Source organism: Gymnodraco acuticeps, unplaced genomic scaffold (genome assembly GCF_902827175.1).
Source record: "Gymnodraco acuticeps unplaced genomic scaffold, fGymAcu1.1, whole genome shotgun sequence".
Classification (NCBI taxonomy): Eukaryota; Metazoa; Chordata; class Actinopteri; order Perciformes; family Bathydraconidae; genus Gymnodraco; species Gymnodraco acuticeps.
The window spans coordinates 1,953,764-1,976,478 of NW_022990334.1; the positions used below are offsets into that span (position 1 = coordinate 1,953,764).

Here is a 22,715-nt window from a genome sequence, read left to right on the forward strand (position 1 = left end):
AATGTGCGAGTGGGAGCATTGTGCTGGGTTTCCTGTTAGTGACATCATTTCCTGTCCCCATTACCAACAGTTGACACATAAACTCCTGGATTTATTTATTACAAAAAAGGGATACCAACGGAAGATAAAAACTTTTTCAGAAGAATATTACAAAGTTACAAAAGAGAAAAAAATCACAAATTGAAGCCTGAAAATGCTGTCATCAATGAATAATGAGACTTATGCAAACATATTCTCCCGGTTGGCTGCGCTGATCGTTCCGTGTCCATGTTTTGAAGTCAGCAGATGCAAGAGTGTTTTTCAGGCAAGATCTAAGACGTCCTGCTGCGATGCAGACACCGTCTCTGTGTGTTTGTGTGTCTTGATGTCTAAATAACTCAAGCGAGACTGTACAGTATGGGAACAAGAACAAATCATATGAGGAGCCTCAATGAGCTATGAGCAGTATTACTGTGGTCTCTAGTGGTCAACCGTGGTGTTACACTTCCCAAGGACATGGCCCTTTGGCATGGTCATTTCTTTCACTTCAATGAGATTTGTAGAGCACAACTATATATTAAAACTTAGCTTACGTAGCTTCAAAATATATAATAAAAACAAAGATTTACAGAACTGGGATGATATATCTTCTGTGAGTATGATGTCCTACAAATAAGATAATAAATCAGTCATCCAGTCATGAGTTGAAAACAGCTAAAAAAAACTGGCCATGTATCGTGATGCTAAGTTGAGCATCATAGGAGTTCAGATGTGATGTGCTTCAGGTAGTTCCTCAGGATCAGAGGAACGTCCAAATTGTCAATGGCACATTCCTTGTTGCCAAAGGGAAGGTATCCTCTTATCGCTAGCCGAGTCTGCGACATCAGTGTTTTGGGACAAACTGGAACAGAAACAGAAAAAAGGTGGATCAACATCTTGACACTTGTACAATGCACAGAACCAAACTGGAACTACTTTCTCACCTCTCTCTTTGAGCAGCAGATTCAGAGCCTCATTCTGCTTGGTAGTCTTGTCAATGATGAGCGTGGGCAGATACACGTCGGCCCCAAAGTCTATGAGCAGCTGGATGTACTCCCCCCCGCAGCCGTAGCGCAGACACACCTCCAGCACCGTTTTTGGCTGCTTTATCCTGGCCAGCATCTTCTCGTCCATGCAGTTGTAGTTGGGGTTGGCCCCGTGGAGAAGGAGCAGTTTGAAGCAGTCCAGGTGTCCGTAAACAGCGCAGATATAAAGGGGCCCCCTGCAGGTGGTGGCGTTGGAGGCCCATTCAGGGGCTTTGGGCTTGACGTCCACCTCGGCTCCGAAGCGCAGCAGCTCCCGGAGCACGTCCAGGTCGCCCTCCCGGGCCGCGGTCAGGGCCGGGGTGCAGTTGTTGTACTGGCTGCCGTTGGGATCGGCCCCGGCCTTCAGCAGGGCCACCACACAGTCCAGATGTTTCCCATTGACAGCTGTGAACAGAGGCGTCTGCGCCTTCACGTCCAGGCTGTCGATCTGGATTCAGACACAGCAGTACATCAATATATTGTAACAGTACAAACACATGCCTGACAAATTGAGACACTATGCATCATTAAGGTTGCATCTCTGTTTTTTTGTGTGGATGTGAACATAACATTGACTAATTATCACTTCTCAAGATCGTCAAGGTATATTATTTACACTACCTGAATACACTGAGATTAATTAGCATTTATTTGTTCACCTAATGACTAGAATCCATTATTGAATCTCCTTTTTAACTTCCTCCCGGGAAGATGTTTTTGAACATTTTAGAGTAAAATGCTTCAATCTGGTGCACTTTGACCACACAATTACTAGAGACCTGATCTAGGGGGTACAACTCTAAAACACCCATATGAAAAAGATTGGTTTACATTTTAATAATCAAATAAGTATGTGAACATAACCAATAACCTACCATAGCCAATAACAAATAAATGTAACTTATTTTATTTTTGTTGTTCATTTATTTATCCTTTATTTATCCAGGAATGTCCCATTGAGATACAAGATCTCTTCTTCCAGGGAGTCCTGACCAACACGGCACACAACAAGTTTCAACATAAAACAAGGGCATTAAACAAAAAACATACAATTCAAATATAAATACAGAAGGCCATTTGTGCAGTGGCAAGAAGCATAATCACATCAGCAATAGCATCAGGTAAAACAGTTACATGTTTCATGAAGGGCTAATCGTAGCATACCTTTAAAAGCATTTACAGTAGGAAGTGCCTCTCGACAAAGTTTTACTTGCAGCGTATTCCATAAAAAGGGAGCATAGTGGGAGAATGCAGTTTTACCAAGCTCTGACTGCATCAAAGGAACATTTAAAAGCATCCCATTTGCTGCTCGTCTGGTATTAAAAAAGCAAGTATAAAAGGACAGAAGTCTGGAGATATATAAGGGCAGCTTACCTAGCAATGACTTAAGGATAAAAATCAACATGTGTGATTGTCTTCTTTGGTACAGAGAGGACCATCCTAGGGATTGATACAAAGTGCAGTGGTGGGTGCGAGAGCCTGCACCCGTTACAAAACGTATAGCAGTATGGTACGCAGAATCCAGCTTTTTAAGCAGGGAGGAAGGAGCATGCATATAGATCACATCGCCATAGTCTAATACAGACAGAAAGGAACTCTGCACAATTCTCTTCCTGGCTTCAGACGGGAAACATTTCTTTAAACGGAAGAAAAAGCCCAGTTTAGGTCTAAGTTTTCTCAGTAGGTTCCCAATATGAACATCAAAGGCCATCTTTTCATCAATCCATATGCCCAGATATTTGTAGGATGCTACTTTGTCAAGGCATGTCCCTTCCAGTGTCAGAATCGGAGGGACAGCTGTATTAGCTCGAGAGCGAGAGAAGGTCATGTACTTGGTCTTTTTTGCATTAAGGACCAGTCTTAGCCTTAGCAAGGAGTGTTGCAGTGTATTAAAAGCATCCTGTAGAAGCTCTATGGCCTGGGTTAAAGAGGAAGCCACTGTGTAAACAACTGTATCATCGGCGTATAAATGAAACCGTGCTGGGTTTATCCCATTTCCTAGTTCATTTATAAAGATGGAGAATAAGACAGGGGCCAAAATAGAACCTTGTGGAACACCTTTGTTTACAGTAAGAGCAGCTGAGGTATAATCTTCTACTGAGACACACTGAGTTCTTTCAGATAGATAGTTTTTAAACCAGCTCAAAGCCATTTTGCCAAGACCTATGCAGCCAAGCCTCTGCAGTAGCAATGCATGATCCACAGAATCAAAAGCTTTAGACAGATCAACAAACAATGCTGCACAGTGTTTTTTCTTGTCTAGTGCTTCAATTATGTCATTTGAGACTAGCATAGCCGCTGAAGTAGTACTATGGCCTGATCTGAAGCCTGACTGAGACTCGTTAAGAATATTATGGTCAGTTAGAAACTTTTTCAGTTGTTCGTTTACAAGAGATTCAAAGACTTTGGCCATTACAGACAGTCTGGAAATAGGGCGATAATTATTTAGGTCAGAGGGGTCTCCGCCCTTTAACAAGGGGAGAACCATGGCCGACTTCCAGGAGCTAGGCAATTCACCAGCACAAAGACTGAGATTCAAAATAGAGGTTATGGGTTCTGCAATCAGACCTGCAGCAACTTTGAAGAAGAACGGCTCTATCTTGTCTGGGCCTGAAGATTTCTTTACATCTAGGCTCATTAAAGCTTTGTGAACCTGAGAGGTCAAGATGGGGGCAAAGGTGAACAGTTGATCAGGGTCAAGTGGCGGAGGACCTGGCTCTCCTTCTGCAGCAATCATCCCTGAGTTGCTAGAATCAAAGATTGAGCCAGCAGAAATAAAATAATTATTAAAGCTGTCTGCAATATCCATTTTGCCCTTGATTTCACTCTGATTTACCCTTAAGAGATCAGGAAGGCTGTTTGGAGTGATAGCACCTGAGGAGGATTTAACAAGTTTCCAAAACTTTGCAGGGTTATTCAAATTGTCATGTATTGCATTAAGATAGTAGGCACATTTAGAGTCTTTAATCAGCTTAGTGCATTTGTTTCTTAATGTCCTATACAGATTCCAATCTAATGGAATATTCGATTTCTTTGCTTTAGCCCAGGCAGTGTCTCTCTGTCGAATGAGAGAGGATATATAATCATTAAACCAGGGGTTGTCTTTACCGCTTATCCTAGATGTCCTAAAAGGAGCATGCTTGTCACATATAGCCAAGAAGGTGGATTTAAAATAATGCCATGCCAACTCAACATCGGTCATAAGTGAAACAATGTGTAAATCACTATTAAAAACATCATGTAGAAACGCCTGCTCATCGAAATGTTTGAATCGCCTCTTGTGAATGAGACGTGGCTTTCCTTTAGGGATCTTACAGGTTCTCACACAAGCAATTGCGCAGTGGTCGCTTATATCATTACAAAACGTGCCTACTGCGGAGAAACGGTGAGGTGCGTTTGTAAGAATAACATCAATCAAAGTGGACTTCTCTAAATCTTTTTGGTTTAACCGAGTTGGCGAGTTAACTAGTTGCACCAAACAGAGAGAGTCACAAGTGTCCTTGAAAGAGTTTTGTAAATCCGTTTGCCAGTCCCAGTTTAGGTCTCCGAGTAAAACCATCTCGGATTTAGTCCAGTTATGGAGAAGATTGGAGAGTATATTCGTGGCTTCGCTTGAGGCAGCGGGCGGGCGGTAGCATCCGACCACTATAATGTCTGAACCACTTGGGAGCGATAGTTTAATTACAGAGAGTTCAAAGCATTTTGGTTTTGTTAGGGATTCGATGCAGGTGCAGTCTAAATGGTTTTTAACATAAATCGCAACCCCGCCCCCTTTTCCCACACGGTCTGTTCTAAAGACATTGTAATCTTTTATATTTATCATATCATTTGTAATCGACTTTTTGAGCCACGTCTCAGAAAGGACAATGATATCAGAGTCAGTCGAATCGGCCCATATTCTGATGGAGTCCATTTTATTAATCATGCTGCGAACATTAAGGTGAAAAAGACGTAATCCGTCTTTCGTTCTAAACTCCTCTGGCGTTTGCAGCTGAGACAGTTCTGGGCCTGGATTCGGTTTCACGTTACCCGACATCAGGAGTAGGAGAATTAGAAGCCAGGTCCTCCTCGCTGGGCTGGTCGGCTTGCCGTCGCAAGTGCGCGCTGCATAGGGGGAAAGTCTCCCATTTCCCTGGGCCCATAGACAGCGTAGTCCTCGCGGCAGAACCCCGGGTAGATGAGACGTCCATGAGAGAAGGTCCTCCGCGAGCAGCGGGGTTGTCATCATGGCAAAAACTCTTACTGGATCCGGGGAAGCCATGGTGCCTGGGGTAGGCCACACATCAAGCGCAGGTGTGTCTTGTGGGTGTTCAGCGTCGGGAGCGACACCGGTCCCGGAGATCCCCAGCACCAGGTAGCCGACCAGGTAGAGTAGCAGGGGAGGTAGCCACATCATCACGTGAATGAATCTTGATACGGTTCCAGGTTCCTGCCGTATATTGGCTCTATTTATATCTTATTTTACCTTAACATTTATTAATTTATGCATATGTTTGTATCTCTCCAACTTTAAACGATATTTTTGGTTTACTGTCCTATAGTATACATTGGAATGATTTCAAACCTGTTTTTATTTATCCTAATAATTATAAAGGAGTGCCTTGGAAATATGTGTTTACATAATTTGTAAACATATATTTGTTTGAGACCCACTGAGATAACTTAGAATAAAATGAACTATCTAAACACTCAGAGAGTCCTTTACCTCGCTAAGCCTCTCAGTCTGACAGGAGAGCTCTCCTCCACCCTAGTTGTAGAAACATCTACTTCTTATATCCATTAGCGCAGCTAGCACCAGATTCTAATAACAACAGCGCCGGTACCGGTGCGCGCTCTCTCTCTCGCTCCCACGCTCACTCGCACTTTGGCTGTGAGCTGGGGGCGCCTGATAAGCCAACATCCCCCACTTTCATCACTTACAGCGCGCCTATGTCAAAAAATCAGCCCTGCCAGTACATACAGTGGCAATGTCTCAAGATTTAGCAAAAATACACCTTTATTGAACATACAGTAACACAAATACTACAAATCCACATAACAAACAATCAAAAACGAAAAAGGGTCGCCACTTATTATTATTTTATATATTTGTATATAGGGGAAACACTGCTACCCCTCTAATTCATTAGAAGGGGCAAACTCCCCCCACCAGGAGACAAGAAGGTGCATATCTGAGTTTTCTCAGGATCCACTTTTATTTAGGTTGGCTTTAGTTGCTTTAAAACAAGTTTTCTTAAATGATGTATGTGATATCAGATTGCTTACATTGTCCTTGTGACATACTCGTAGCTGCTGCAATGCCACATTTCCAAACCCCAATAGTCTGAGAAATGTCCCATTGTTCCTAAGGCCCATTGCTCACAAATTACACACTCTTCGCAACAAACCAAAACCCCATTCTAACAATTATCCAAAATAAGTACTTGTACTTGAGTCAAAGTAAAGTTCCAGAGTGTAGGAATACTCTGTTACAGTAAAAGTCCTGCATTCAAAATATTACTCAAGTAAAAGTAGACAAATATTATCATCAAAATATAGTTAAAGTACCAAAAGTAAAAGTACTCATTGTGCAGATTGGTCCATTTCAGAGGAATATATATATGATATGTTTTGATTATAATTATTGATACATTATCAAAGCTGGTAAAGGTGCAGCTAGTTTTAATGACTTTGTTTGTTTACTGCAGGGTAGCTTGTGAATTTACCCCAGGTGTAACTAAAGTCTGATTTAAGTGTTGATTATATTTCTCCCCATTAATTCAAATCTGCAAAGTAACTAAAGGTATTAAATGAATATAGTGGAGTTAAAGTACAAGATTTACCTCTGAATTGTAGTGTGGCAAGTAGCATCAAATGGAAATACTCAAGTAAAGTACAAGTATCTACAAAATTTACTTAAGTAGTACTTGGGTATAAATGTACTTGGTTACTTCCAACATCTGCAATTATCTATCCTAAACCTAACCGACCTAACTAACACCACTCATGATTTGAGTGTATTTTGGGAGAAAAATATGGAAGCAAACAAGAGACAGAAGTATTTAAATTTTATCAGACACCGAATTTATAGCATTGAAAATAATTACTTTGAAAATCATGTATCTGAATTTTTTTTGCTCCGAATTTACCTATGTGAAATAAAAATGTTCAAATTCAGATCCCAAAAATTCGGTGTATAAAATTCGAGGTCAAAAATTGCGATGCAGCATCATCCGGGCTACTCAGACAGGATAAGCAATCGAGCCCGAATGCAATCAAACCGACTTCTGGGGGACAGTGCGGTGAAGCCCAATGCTGCAAACTGTAGGCGATGGATGCAGATGGGAGCAATTCCCGTAGACCCTATGTTAAAATGTCCAACTTAACATCAGAAAATGAACATGTTTCTAGCCTGGATCCACAAAAACATATTCTGTATATAGTTAGATTCCCCCTTCATGACAACGGGACTGCTGCTCCTAGCTCCTTTGTCTCACTGCTAGCTCCGTGATGCTACAGCGGCTCAGCTCATGAGAAGAACACTACTTGAACTCGGCCGTGTTTGTTGTGTTGGCTCCTGGTGGACTATTCGTCATGCAAATATAGGATTTATCTGCGGTTTAAAACAGACCGTCCATGAATGCAGTTTCTTCGGTAAGCCAACCCTGCGTACTTTATGTTATGTTACTGGTGTTTTTATTAAGCTAACGTTAATGAATATTTAGAGTTGGGTTAGCATTTGAACAATCGTAGCTCCATCTGTGCTAACGATGCTATGCGTAGCATCCAAGAGTGTAAAACATTAAGTGGGATACTACTGTATACCAGAAGGCTTCTGTGCGAGGTTGCTAAAATAAGGTCATCCTTGTACGTTAGATAGTTAGTTTGCTAGTTAGGTTACTGTATGCATTGTTAAGGTTCGTTTAAATTCGCTATGCTCTACTATTCTTTCACACACAGTGACGTCACGAGCTACCCACAATGCAACACGCACCATATAAATATATATAAATGCGCCATTTTCCTGGAGGTGCTAATATCCTGGAAGTGCAAATATAAACAGCTAGCTAACTAGCCAGGCAGAGCGCAGTAGGTTTTTTTTCTGAATTAACGACCGAAGAAATCGCTGCATGTCTTCGGATTACATCTCTGGACTTGAGGGGTGTGCTTTAGGTCGTTACCAGCGTAAACTAGAGCTGTGTGGGTTGTTACAGACTGCCTGCAGATGTATGGAAAAACGACAGTGGCCTTCGTCGATTTTGGCTGCATCTACGTCTAATTTCTGGAAACACCAGGTGAATACCCCACTTGTCACAATAATATTATCATGCCATTGCATATATGTGGTATTTTAGAGTTGACTAGATATTGATTAAGGCAATAGACTATGATATTCAGTACAGGAAGCTTAGCAACACCTAGACGGTGTACGGCTGCTTGCACCTCGCGTAAAACGGCGCAGACCGGAAGTACGGTGTCGCGCTCGGCCCAATACCCGTATGTGTGTGAAAGAATAGTAATATGGTTTGTTGAACTGGAGTTATTTATTGCAGCTAACCGCCTATCCGACGAACGACCCAAACATTGTCGTTTTTAATATTATTACCAATGCCTCTTTTAATTGTATTATCCTCACACTTGAGAAACGGAACATGTAACTTAATTCCTGCATTTAAGGACGATGAATAGCGTAGTCAATGCTTTAGTGACAAGGAAATGATTTGTTTAAATACTAGATATGATGTTATCTGTGACTTCAGTGAAAATTAAGCTATTGCATTGCATTTGTTCAATAGGTTTGTGTCTTACCCTTACGTGTGTGATACATATGAATATGGTATATGAAAAACTCGTGAAAAACTCATCCAAAATAAAAAGGACCTACTCAAACTGATACAGTATAAGGACTGTGATATCCAGCAATTTCTTAAGTATAACAATAAGATTATGACCTGTTTTTAAAAGAAGATAAAAAGTTGTTTGCATGTAAATAATTCTGTAAGCCATGCATGTAACTTTACATCTGTTTGTTCAAAGTGTCCTTAAGGTGACCCAGACAGGCTGGACCAGAGGATGAGAGACAGATCTGAACTCCTAACAGCAGAGAACTTCAGCACGGATTCCAAGGTACACCTTTTTCATACTTTACAAACAATGCATAAAGTAATTACTCTAATACATACTGACATACATGCCATTAAACATGACTAAATACTAGATCACCTACACATCAGTGATGTTGAGTGTACTTTCTTAGCAAAAGGTTACATTTACATTTTACTAAGCAACATCACTTTTTTGTTCAACTGTCACATTTCAATGTATTTAAGGCAAATATTATTGAACATAGAGAACTGCGACCCTTTGTCTCTGCATATTGACTGTAAAAAAAACATGTTAAAAGTGATTCTTTCAGTGAGACAACCGAACAGAGCAAGCTTCTACAGTTGCACTAAGTTTTGATAACAGTTAAATATTATTTTAATATTACATTTATTTCAATGTTGATGTATTTAGAACGGTTTATTCATAATCTGATTATCTTTGTAGTACACTGTTGGATTTAAAAACACATTCAAATAAAAAAATCATTATATTTATAGCCCCTGAACAAACAAACAAACACCTCTTTCTTAAATAACACACTTGCTCTGCAATAATATGTTGTTTTGATATGTCTGTTAGGAAAGGACAGGCCTGAGAGACAGGACTGCTTCACCATTTTCTCTTTCTCTGAGGGTCCAGAAGAACATCCAAGAGGGAAAGGAAAAGCTGATGTGATGAGATTTAAGAGCAGTACAGGACATTCACTAAGAGACACTTAGGCCCTTTCTCATTTCACTAATTCCCCTCCTCGAGACTTAGTCCCGCCCACAGGAGATGCGAGCGGAGGAGCCAAGGAGGGGAACCGAGGAGAGAGGAGAACTCCTCTCCTCTGAGCGGTCATTTTAAAGAGACGTCCATTAATGATGACAGGAGGCACAGCAGCCGATATATAAATCGTCATGAACACATCTGTCCATCAGACAGAGGTCTGATGGACAGATGTGTTCATGACGATTTATATATTTTTCTTTGATTCATTCACAGTGCGGTATAATGAGACAATAACAGGCTACAGATGCGGACACACACACACACACATATATATATATAGCCTATGTATATATATTAGGGCCGGGACTCGATTAAAAAAATTAATCTAATTAATTAGAGGCTTTGTAATTAATTAATCAAAATTAATCGCATTTTTAATCGCATATACATATTTGACCTAAGAACAGTGAGAAGTAATTTTTTTTCACATGGATTTTAGTATACCATTAGGCGCATTCACACCGCAGTACTTTTCCCACAAAGGTTCATGAGAATTTAGTTCATGAGAACTTTTTGAACCTGGGGGTGGATTAGGCAAATGAAGCCGCTGACGTCACTTCTTCTTCTTCTGCTTTGGGTTTACTGGCAGGCCGCAAACCACTTCACGGCGTATACTGCCGCCCAAAGTCCCCGGAGTTGGGGACTGGCTTCAGTAGAAGCTGCTGGGAGTCCCAGCAGCTTCTACTGAAGCCTTCCGAGTAAATCGCCAGAACGCCGACACCTCCTCATCTCCACCGCTCCCATGTTTTATTTTGTGTTGCCATAAGTTAGTCTCTCTGCGTTTCTGCGCTGGGCTAATGCTAATAATGCTAATGCGAGGATAATAAAATGGCGGCTTCACAAAACTTTTTGGGAGTTTTACGGGGCATGGTTTGCAATCCGCCCAGCCAATCAGAAATATAGCTCTTTTCTCACAAGAGAGCCGCACGAAAGTCCCTGCTCTCTAGCAGCTCTCTGCTCTCTATCAGGGACTTTCGTGGGGGTAAAAAGGTTCTCATTAACTAATTTTAGTACCGGCTCTTTTTGGTGTGAACGCGATAAAAGAGGCTAACGTCCACGCTAGCTTCCACGCTAGCTGCTATATGTTTTGCATTGAGGTGATACTTGAGGCTTGATGTGCTGCGGTGATATGCGAATTCCTTTTTGCATAATTTGCACACAACCGTGCTCTTATCAACGCTTCCATCCGTCCGTTTTTTAAAACAACATTTCCCACTGTTGTTCACTGTGGTTTGTTGTTGTCTGAAGTCATGAACGTTAGTTGGTGCTCCAGTATAATCGGTACGCCTGAAACTCATCCAGTGAGAAACGTTCCACGGTGCAAAAATAAGTGCGATTAAAATGCGTTAATTTTTTTAACGCGTTAATTTTTGTGTAATTAATTAATCTTAATTAACGCGTTAAAGTCCCGGCCCTAATATATATATAAATATATACAATTTCAGAATCAAACAGAGCACTCTCATAATAACGTAACACTATCAGAGACTGGATATACCCAAATAAATGGTGCCAATCTTCAGTCAGATGTGAATGTGTAACTTAACATTTTCAGTAAGAATAACAGACAAAAGGAGTGCAAATACAAATTATTGAAATGTGAACTAAAAGTGATCAAGCATGAACCATCACAATTTATTTTAAATAAAAACGAAATAATATACATAAGTTACACTAAATGTTAACCTGTTAATTGATTAAGTAAACACATGTTGTCAAATAAAGTGACAGGCTAGGCCTGTGCAGGTGGTAACAGCTATGCCCAGCATGGGCTAAGTTCTGTAGTTGCAGCTGGTGCAGGTCCTCCTCCATCAGGCCTGGTCCTCCTCCCTCAGGCCAGGTCCTCCTCCATCAGGCCTGGTCCTCCTCCATCAGGCCTGGTCCTCCTCCCTCAGGCCTGGTCCTCCTCCCTCAGGCCAGGTCCTCCTCCATCAGGCCAGGTCCTCCTCCATCAGGCCTGGTCCTCCTCCCTCAGGCCTGGTCCTCCTCGTAGGGAAAGACCCTCTGTCCTCTCTGGCCAAAGCAACAGACAGGACGTTCATAAAGCTGAGGTCTCCCCCAAAGTCTCTAATCCTCCATCCTGTGAATATGAGAGAAAAAAAAATAGTGTAATAGATGCTTTGGACAATAAGAAATATAAAGTTAACTGTTGAGTTGCTCAGTTTTTAATAATACAAACAAAAGGAGAGGCACCGTAAAATAAAGATTGGTCTTTCAATAAATTGTGTTGATTTTGTCTTTTGAATTGTTTGTCTAAAGTCAAGTAGCTAGAACTGTTACTTATAGTTTGAATGATACAGTCTGGTTATAATGTTTGGAGGAGGCATCACAGGTAAGAGCACCATTTGTTGTGTTCCATCCACAACAGATTGATGTGTGTGTATTTATTTATCTACTATTTCTTTAATCATTACTGTCAGTCCAAAACAAGAGATTTTGTTTTAGTAACATGTTTTTAAAACATTATCTCTTTTCCACTACACTATCTTGAATATTTTAGTGTTTACATCACTACATTTATCTAACAGCTTTAACATTGTAAAGGTGTCACTTCGGACTCTGGGTAATTATGACAGCATGCCTACTATTTTCAGAGTTTGAACAAACCAGACCTTGATCTACTAATGTAGAAAATAGTCAGCACATTAAACCATTATGAAAGTAATCATTAGCTCATTGTTCAAAATGAGCTCCAACTACAACAGTTAAGTCAACTCTTGCATCGGTAATAACAATAAAACAAATGATATAGTAGTATAACTTGTTAAATACTTTAACAACACTTTCCTAATTATACTAGCATACTTTTACTAAAGTAATATTAACATGTTTAAATGCAGGGCTTTTGTAAGAGTATTTCGTATAGTGTGGTCTACTTGACTTATCTAACCGAAGTGATTGTTAAGTTACTTTGCAAACCGTCACCCCCCACACACATACACACACACACACACACACACACACAAAAGGACACGGTAACGTTGTGATTCACTTCAATTAATGATAACTACGGAGCTTGCTAACAGCAAGGCACAAGGCTACTTCACTCATTTAGCTAGCTAATGTAAGATTCAAATGCTGTCGAGCCCTCACTGCTTGTAAAAATAAAGAGCACAAACTGACTACTTACCCAAGCGGCGAGCCCCACTGTTCTCCGTCATTTTTCTCCCAGGTTGTTGTGATCACATGACTGACAAAGCCGTGCTCTGATAGGCCAGAAGTCGGTTTGATTGCATTAGGGCTTGATTGCTTATCCTGTCTGAGTAGCCCGGATGATGCTGCATCGCAATTTTGGACATCGAATTTTATACACCGAATTTTTTGACGTCGAATTCTTTTCACTTGAATTTTTGGGATCTGAATTTGAACATTCGACATTTTTTCACTTGAATTTTTACATTTTTATTTCACATAGGTAAATTCGGAGCAAAAACATTCAGATACATGATTTTCAAAGTAATTATTTTCAATGCTATAAATTCGGTGTCTAATAAAATTCAAATACTTCTGTCTCTTGTTTGCTTCCATAGAAACAGGCTTTCAGAAGTAAAATAAGCAGACCCCCTTTTAACCCATATCTAGACTGCTGATAACCCCTGATACTGGCTATGTAATGGCATCATCTCAAGAGGGTACAACTGATTACTTGCATTTAACGTCTCCTGCTGGGGACTGGTCAGGCAGTATATAGTGGGGTTATTTTAGCTTCTGAGTACAATAATGCTGAGGTATGGAACACAACGCTAGAGGGTTCGGTGGGACTTAGATAAACTGCAGAGCTCCTTTCATATTATGCGTTTGATCCATTGTTCTATTAAAATATATTATTTTAATGCCAGCTCTCTAAATGCAGAGGTGTTCATCAGTGGCCCTCTACCGCAAGTCCGAAGAGGAGTGGAGAGATTCAGTAGATTGTTTGCACTGAACACCTGGCTTTCAACTGTCTGTACTGACCATTCTGTTCATTTTATTGACAATTTTAACTTTTTCTGGGATCGCAGACATCTTTTCAAGGCAAATGGAGTTTGTCTGAACAAGTCAGGAGTGAAATTGTTTATCTCTTAACATATTCAACTGCCTGCGTTATCAATCTGTTCCCTCTGCCAAGGACAAGCGGCAAGAGGAATCAAAACAGGAGAAAGACACAACACATCGCGCAGAAAACCCTGAAGAATTATCACTGCACCCGCCTGAGGAATGTTCTGATTATGGGAGACCTATGAGACACATGGAGGAGTCTCCACTGCCCGTCACCTCCCCCCCCCCCCCCCCCCTGTCAACGCCTTTGAGGATACTCCGTTCACCCTTTCACCCTCGCCCACCCTCCTGGGGATCATTGAACACATGAAGGAGATACAGAGGGTTGGCACCGATTCCTTCCTGGAGTTCAAAGACCAAACTAAGGCGATACGCAGGGCTGGCACCATGTCCTTTACCCCCGCTCCTCAACGACGCCCACCAAAATCACCACAGAGACGCGCACCATCTCCCCCGTCTTCATCACCGTGCCTACGTCAACCACCTCCCCCCCCTGGCAGCATGTCCTCTACCCCCGCACCATCTCCCCCGTCTCCATCACCGTGCCTACGTCAACCACCTCCCCTCCCTTCAAGAAAGCATCTGCAGTCTCCGAAGCCTGATAAGGATGTGTGTGTACTAAACGCTGCAAACTGATATTTGCTGGGTCCAGGCTCAAGGGCGTATTGGCACTCTCAACTCTTTCCAGGACATGCCGGGGCCCTGCCTGCCTATAGCTTTGCCGATATCTGTGTTGATAGGTAATAGATTAAGAGCGGTGAATCATCTTAGAAACAGGAAGCGCTCAAACGTTTGTGTGAGTTTATCTAATTTAGCAGTGATTCCATGTCAGCCACAGCTTGTTACAAAAAACATGACTGATAGTGTGTTTAACAAACTTAAACTAGCTTTATTAAATGTCAGGTCTTTGGCAGGAAAAACATTTTTAATCAATGATTTTATCACTGAGCACAATCTCGATTTGATGTTTTTAACAGAAACTTGGATTGAACAAAATAACAGTGCAGTTGTTCTTATCGAATCAACCCCTCCCAACTTTAGTTTTATGAGTCAGGAAAGAATGCATAAGAAAGGGGGTGGAGTTGCTATTCTGTTCAATGATTCCCTTCAATGCAGGAAGACATCGTATGGAAACTTTGATTATTTTGAATATGTGGCCCTTCAGCTGAAATGCTCCTCTCGAGCTCTGTTCCTAAATATCTAGACCACCCAAATACGGTGCAAGCTTTTTTGATGACTTTACTGAACTGCTGTCTATAGTGTGTATTGACTTTGACCGTCTAGTCATTGTTGGTGATTTTAACATCCATGTTGACAACCCCCAGGACAGAGGGGCAAAATAACTGTTTTGTGTTCTTGATAGCTATGGACTGACTCAGCATGTGACGGAGCCCACGCACAATTAGGGGCACACTCTGGACTTAATTATCTCAAAGGGTCTGAATATCTCTAAGGTTGTGGTGACTGATGTTGCACTCTCTGACCATTCCTGTGTTTTCTTTGAGGAGCTCTATTTCTGTTCACAAAAATGTTCAAAAGAGGTAACCACAAAGCGATATTTAACTGAAAATACTAGGGAAATGTTTACTCAGAATTTTTCTTCCACACTTGCCCCTGCTAACATCTCAGTAAATGAGCTAGTAGATCATTTTAATAAAAAATGTTATAGATGCCATTACTCCAACTAAGGTAAAGGAAGTGTCTGGCAAGAAAATATCTCCATGGAGAAAGGCCATGACCGTGAAAACAGAAAAAAGAGAATGTCGAAAAGCTGAACGCAGGTGGCGAAAAACAAATCTCCAGGTTCACTTTGAAATCTATAAAGAGAGACTTGGCCTTTATAATTTGGAATTGAAAAACGCACGACAATCGTTCTTCTCTGACATCATTACCAAAAACAAAAAACAATGCACGTGCCTTGTTTGCTACCGTCGACAGACTAACTAACCCCCCAGTGTCAGTAGCCTCTGAATTTCTATCCACCAGGGCGTGCAATGATTTTGCCTCCTTTTTCACTGACAAAATTCAGAAAATCAGACAAGCAGTCAGTGCCTCTGCATCAGGAACAGCAAATGTGTTGTCTCTGTGTCCACTTAACATCAATTCAAACACCATGACACAATTCCATCAGATTAATGATAAAAACCTAGAGGACATTATACAACTTCTGAAATCCTCCTCCTGCTGCCTTGATATTATTCCAACAGGATTTTTTAAAGATGTTTTGCCTTGCATGGCCTCAGATCTACTTCATATAGTAAACAAATCTCTTCACTCAGGTATTTTTCCACAGGCCCTGAAAACTGCAGTCATTAAACCGCTCTTAAAAAAGAATAATCTAGATGCTTCAGTAATGAACAATTACAGGCCCATATCAAACCTCCCATTTCTAGGTAAAATCATTGAAAAAGTTGTTTTTCAACAGTTGAGTAATTTCTTGCATTTAAATAACTGTTTCGATGTGTTCCAGTCAGGCTTTCGTCCAAACCACAGCACTGAGACTGCTCTTGTAAAGGTCTTTAATGACATCCACTTAAACACAGACAGTGGCAGAACTTCAGTGTTAGTATTATTAGATCTCAGTGCTGCGTTTGACACTGTTGACCACAGCATATTACTAGACCGACTGGAAAACTGGGTGGGACTTTCGGAAACAGTTCTAAATTGGTTTGAATCCTACTTAAAGGACAGAAACAACTTTGTTTCTATAGGTAAATACTAGGGCTGTCAGTCGATTAAAATATTTAATCGCGATTAATCTCATGATTGTCCATAGTTAATCGCGATTAATCGCAAATTAATCGCACATTTTTTATCTGTTCTAAATGTACCTTAGAGGAATATTTTTTAATACTCTTATCAACATATGAGTGGACAAATATGTTTTATGCTAATGTTTATTATCATTTGAACAATGACAAATATTCTCATGAATATTAAACACAACAACCTCTGAACATTACAAATATTCGCCTCAATTCAACCTGGAACCTCTCTCATACAATAATACAATACGTGTGTGTGTGTGGTGTGTGTGTGCGTGGTGTGTGTGGTGTGTGTGTGTGTGTGTGTGTGTGTGTGTGTGTGTGTGTGTTGTGTGTGGTGTGTGTGTGTGTGTGCTGTGTGTGTGTGTGTGTGTGTGTGTGTGTGTGTGTGTGTGTGTGTGTGTGTGTGTGTGGGTGTGATGGATCGTTGGAGCTATGTGCAACTCAAGGCATATGCTCTAACGGGAGCTGCCTGGACGCTGCAATCATGTTGCGCACTATCCGTGCTGAGTGTGCTGACTTTTCGTACAATGTCCCACTGTCTGGCTTCCTGCATAAAGTCAAGTGCTCGGCGCAGTTGTGTTCAAATGTCGCTCCTCTGTTTTCATTTAAACAGCTCCATATCCGTTAGCGCAGCTAGCTAGCACCAGATGCTAACAACAACAATGTACGTAAGGTCTCTCTCTCGCTCGCTCGGGCCACACATACACACACCCTCCCGGTCCTCCCAACAGCCAGTCGGTGCCTGCCGGTGAGCGTGGAAGTGTGGTCTGCCACAAGCGGGCGGCAGGAGCGGGGCTGTCAGCATCAGCTTGTAGATGGTATTTTAAATTCGATGCGCTCTGAAACTACGGGGCGACCGAGGACAAAAAATACGCATGCGTTAATCGCGTTAAAATAATTAGTGGCGTTAATTTTTTTTAGTTATTAACGCGTTAACTTGACAGCCCTAGTAAATACACATCTGAGTTGACAAATATGACATGTGGGGTTCCTCAAGGCTCCATCTTGGGGCCTCTTCTCTTTAACATCTACATGCTACCACTGGCTCAGATAATGAAAAAACAACAAAATAAGTTACCATAGCTATGCAGATGACACACAAATTTACGTAACAATTTCACCAGGAGACTATGCTCCAATTCAAACACTGAGTAAGTGCATTGAACAAATCAATGACTGGATGTGTCAGAACTTTCTCCAATTAAACAAAGATAAAACTGAGGTAATGGTTTTTGGAGCCAAGTCAGAACGTATAAAATTAGCGCTGAGCTTCAGTCTGCAATGTTCAAAACAACAGATAAAGCCAGAAATCTAGGTGTAGTCATGGACTCTGACCTGAGTTTCAACAGTCAGATTAAAACAGTTACAAATCAGCCTACTATCACCTAAAGAATATATCTAGGATTAAAGACTAATGTCACAGCAGGATTTGGAAAAACTTGGTCCATGCTTTTATCTTCAGTAGACTCGACTACTGCAATGGTGTCTTCACAGGTCTCACTAAAAAATCTATTAGGAAGCTGCAGCTGATTCAGAACGCTGCTGCTCGAGTCCTCACTAACACTAAGAAGTGGATCACATCACTCCTGTTCTGAAGTCTTTACACTGGCTTCCTGTGTGTCAAAGAATAGATTTCAAAATACTGCTGCTGGTTTATAAAGCACTGAATGGTTTAGGCCCAAAATACATTTCTGACCTCCTGCTAAATTATGAACCATCCAGATCTCTCAGGTCTTCAGGGGACTGGTCAGCTTTCTGTCCCCAGAGTCAGAACTAAACATGGAGAAGCAGCATTCAGTTATTATGCTCCAAATATCTGGAACAAACTCCCAGAAACCTGCAGGTCTGCTGCAACTCTGACTACTTTTAAATCCAGGCTGAAGACTTTTTCTTTTTGTCGCTGCTTTTAATTGAACTATTCATATCTTAGGACTGCACTGTAACTTTTATCCATGTACTTTTTCTTTTAATGTTAAATTGAACTATTCATATCTTAGACTGCACTGTAACTTTTATCCATGTATTTTTTCTTTTAATGTTTATTTTATTAGCTTTTCTTTTTAATGACTGATTTTAAATGCCATTTTCTTAATGTCTTTCATTTTTTGTAAAGCACTTTGAATTGCCTTGTGTTGAAAAGTGCTATATAAATAAACTTGCCTTGCCTTGCCTTTAGGTTAAGAAATCTAGTTTCTAACTCGTAATTTTTTATGGGTGAAAAATATCTGCCGCGAACATTATTAGGCTTTTAAATTAAATGTGTGAGTTTGGGTTATTAATCAGGATATTTATAAACATTACACCCACCAGCAGCACCCACTCTCAAAGAATCCATCTCACCTATCCTCCAAACAACAGAATGCTCCCCCTCACCTCGGCACCGTGCTCCAGCACGCAGCTCCAAGCACCTCAGGTGTCCCAGAGCAGCAGCAGTACGCAGGGGGGTGACCGGGACCCCCCACCCACTCCGAGCATTGATAGACTTCCTGTAGGACTCCTGAGACAGGAGCTGGGGAGAGCAGCGGTCTGTCGTCGCTGCTCACGGCGTTGTGCAGGGCATGACACTGCTCGTTGTCTTCAATCCTCCTCCTTAGGCTGCAGCAGGGAGAAGATCTTGGAAATGTCCATCAAACTCATGTTGACAGCTTTGGCCCAGAACCATAATGTTACCCCCAGGCCGGTGCAAGTCAGAGCCCTTCCATCTGCACTGGCAGAAATGTCATAGGAAGATGGTAATACAACCCGAAACACACACAGCGTTTGACATTAGAGTTATTTTTGTTGGACTTGATTTTCATTCCAATATATAACACATTTCGACATCTGTCTTTCATGAACACACAGTATAAGGACAGTGCAGTTTGTTTATATGAAAAAAGCTACTTCATATAACTCAAATTACAGTAATGCAATCTAAATCAAGGCCATACATGAGTGCATTTTAGACAAAAATATAATAATTGAATAGTTTGCCACTAAGGTCGACAAGAATGTGTTTAGTAGAACAAAGTAACAGTGTCAATAGCAGCAACGAGACACTTACCCTCGATTAGTTTATTGCTGATGTTGTTTCCAACGACCGTGAGAAAAATTGAGAATTTAAAGACTTTCAGAACTTCCGAATAAGTCACGTGGACAAGAGAAGGGAAGAAAGGTCCTCTGAGGAGTGTGTGATGCTTCCACAGGAGCTGTGAAAAGCGCAGTTTGGCGTTTGTGTATGTGTGTGTGTGTGTGTTAACTGACAGAGGGGATCACAGCTCACTTTCTGGGGGTGTGGGGGCTCTAAATTTAGGCACACAGATGGGGCCTGGCCCATCTTCCATTCTTGGAGAGTCCCTGCTCAGGTTTATAATTAGAAAACAGGAGTGACACTCAGACAGTGATTTGGGAGTGTGTCCTGAGTAAAAAACAAAAATGAAATGGAGACGTCAGTGTATACAGGCATGGAGAAGCCTAATTACATATTAAAGACACAACAGCCCAAATGCATTGTTGGGTTTATCAGTGTAAGGATAAGCTCCTAATAACCAATACTACAGACCAATAGTTTGCCAGTATGTGCCCCTGTTATCACCCTGTTCCCCTTCTCACACCAAAGCAGCCATTTTCAGTGTCAGCTATGTGACTTCCGACGGAGCAGCCAGTCAGCTGTTGCCCTGCCAAACCCCCCCCTCCATGTCTTTATAATGTCCCATGTTTAGAGGAGAGAGACACCACATTCTTTCAGCAGTTGGCACAAGAGTCCAGATTCCTATCATTTGTATAATACACAAGGGCAATTTATTTTTATATTTGAAGAGCTAAGCAAAGAACAATTGCCTTTTAATGCCCCTCTTCATGAATTCTGACACAAGGAGCCATGGCAACACAATAAGAATGTCACGTATGATTCAATCATGCCCCTGTTCTGTAAAGGCCCATTTAAATTGCATCACAAATTAAAAATACTACAATTAAACTGCATCTTTGACCCTCCTTGTATAATACTAATCCCACATTCTTTTTTTTACATATTTCAGAATATATTATCATTCAAGGCAGCACTGACTGTGAAATGTATCACATCAGGTTTGATGTGTTATCCAACACATCACATTGTTTAAAAAGTTGAGTATGAGGATGTAAAAAAGGCAGAACGCACTTTTTTGTTGTGCAGTTTTTTGTGCAACTTTTATGTCGTCACTAATACATAGTCAAATAAACTTTTGACTATGTATTCAAAGTCAACTTTATTGTCAATTTCTCAATTGACAATAAAGTTGACTTTGATTCAAACAGGGAGATCGAAATACTGTTTCTCCCCGTCCCAAAGAATAAAAATATATACATATGTATATGGGGCATTCTACCCGAATTAGTACAAAGTGCGGTCCCCACGACAAGAAAAACTATTTAACAAAATAAGCCTGGTCTTTTAGCCACACCCCCTGCATTTTTTACTAGGCCAGGGGTCGGGCAACCCGACAGCCCTCGAAGCCGCATGCGGCCCCTTTAAGCTCTGCTCTGGCTCCCCTTGAGCTTAGACAAAATAAGAAGGAAATAAAATAAAAGTATTTGAAGGACTATTTATATTTTCTTGCATGGTTGGCCAGTTCCCTGTCTGGCCACCCCTATGAAAATAAAAGGTTTATGATTAAACAATTTCTTGGCTGATGAAGAATAGCGGAAGTAACGATTATGTGTCATTCTAGTCGGACCCATTAGAGCAGGGTTCTCCAACACGTCGATCACGAGCTACCGGTATCTCGCAAGCCTTCAATAGCCCCCCACTTTACAAATATGTTTTTTTTTATTTTTACGCAAGCCGTTTCATCGCCACGGAGGAGCACACAGCCTCTGTGATGCGAGCCGAGACAGAGAGATAGAGAGCTAGAGAGAGCACACCTTTATCTACTAATGTGTTGTAAAAAATCGAGAAGTCATTCCAATGTGTACTATAGGACAGTGAAACAAAAAACTGTTTGAAAGGGGAGTGATTAGTAAAATATGCATAAATAAAAATAAAGAATACTAACTATAGGTAACATAAGATAAGAATAAACTAGTTTAAATTATTTGTTATTGGTTGTGATCATATTCTAAAGATTTTTTGATTATTGAAAAGTCAAATCATTTAGTCTCTAATGTCTCATTAATAACTATAAGGATCAAGGTGTGCCTTAACCTCACTGAGCTGAGGTTATTTGAGCCTCTCATGAGAGAGCTCTCTTCCACTGGTTGTAGAAAAGCTCTTTAAATTCGTTAGCATAGCTAGCATAACCAGATGCTAATAACAACAGATCGCCACCTGTGCTTACAACTAAAGACACAGCCACGCAAACACTGCGGCATGTGTACGGCTCTTATGGGTACTGCAATATTTGAAGAGCTGGAGCGGCGTTCCGGTGCTCTCCGTCAGCACTGGAGTCTACACTCCTTTCAGACAAGACATATACCACGTTTGTGGTTACGCTCGTGTTGTGTTCAATGAACCTGTCCTTGGCCATGGAAAAACAGGCACTCGCTTTTTTTATTATTTTGCCATCTAAATTTCTTCTTCTTTTTTGAAGTGAGAAGTTGTCCGTCAGTCGGACGGACCCCCCCCCCCCCCCCCTTCCCCCCAAACGAAAACTCTTCGGTTCTCCACGAATTACACAAGTCACCCAAATCAGCGTTAAAAAAGCGGGAAGCCGCCGAAAAGCGACTAATTTGCATCACTGATATTATTTTGTACCACAAGAAGCAGGAATGTTTTAACAGTACAGTAGTTTGAATATTTGTTGGTTACCTTTCAGACCTCTCAGGCACCCACAACCAGCGTCTGATCAGGTAAGACCAGTGGTGGCGCTAGGGGGTGGCTACTTGGGCTCAAGCCCCGGATGTTTTCTGAAAAGCCCCGGATGTTTCACTTAAAAAAAAAAAAAGATTTTACATTTTTTTTTTTTTTTATAACGTCTCGGGAGTAATGTGCAGTACCGGAGTCCACCAGAGAGGCAGCCACTGTGGGACATTAGCCTGCGTACTGCGTAGC

The 22,715-nt window shown here is 41.2% G+C and overlaps 1 protein-coding gene across 1 annotated transcript; it reads right to left on the reverse strand.

The window, feature by feature from the left end:
• Positions 1-82: 82 nt before the first annotated feature.
• On the reverse strand, positions 83-19,915 carry LOC117550724 (ankyrin repeat and SOCS box protein 12-like). The gene is given in 7 exon segments (XM_034223246.1): positions 83-880; positions 963-1,491; positions 19,079-19,099; positions 19,101-19,217; positions 19,219-19,285; positions 19,287-19,412; positions 19,750-19,915. Coding segments are annotated over 6 exon segments (936 nt in total). The 5' UTR covers positions 19,343-19,412; positions 19,750-19,915; the 3' UTR covers positions 83-734.
• Positions 19,916-22,715: the final 2,800 nt, after the last annotated feature.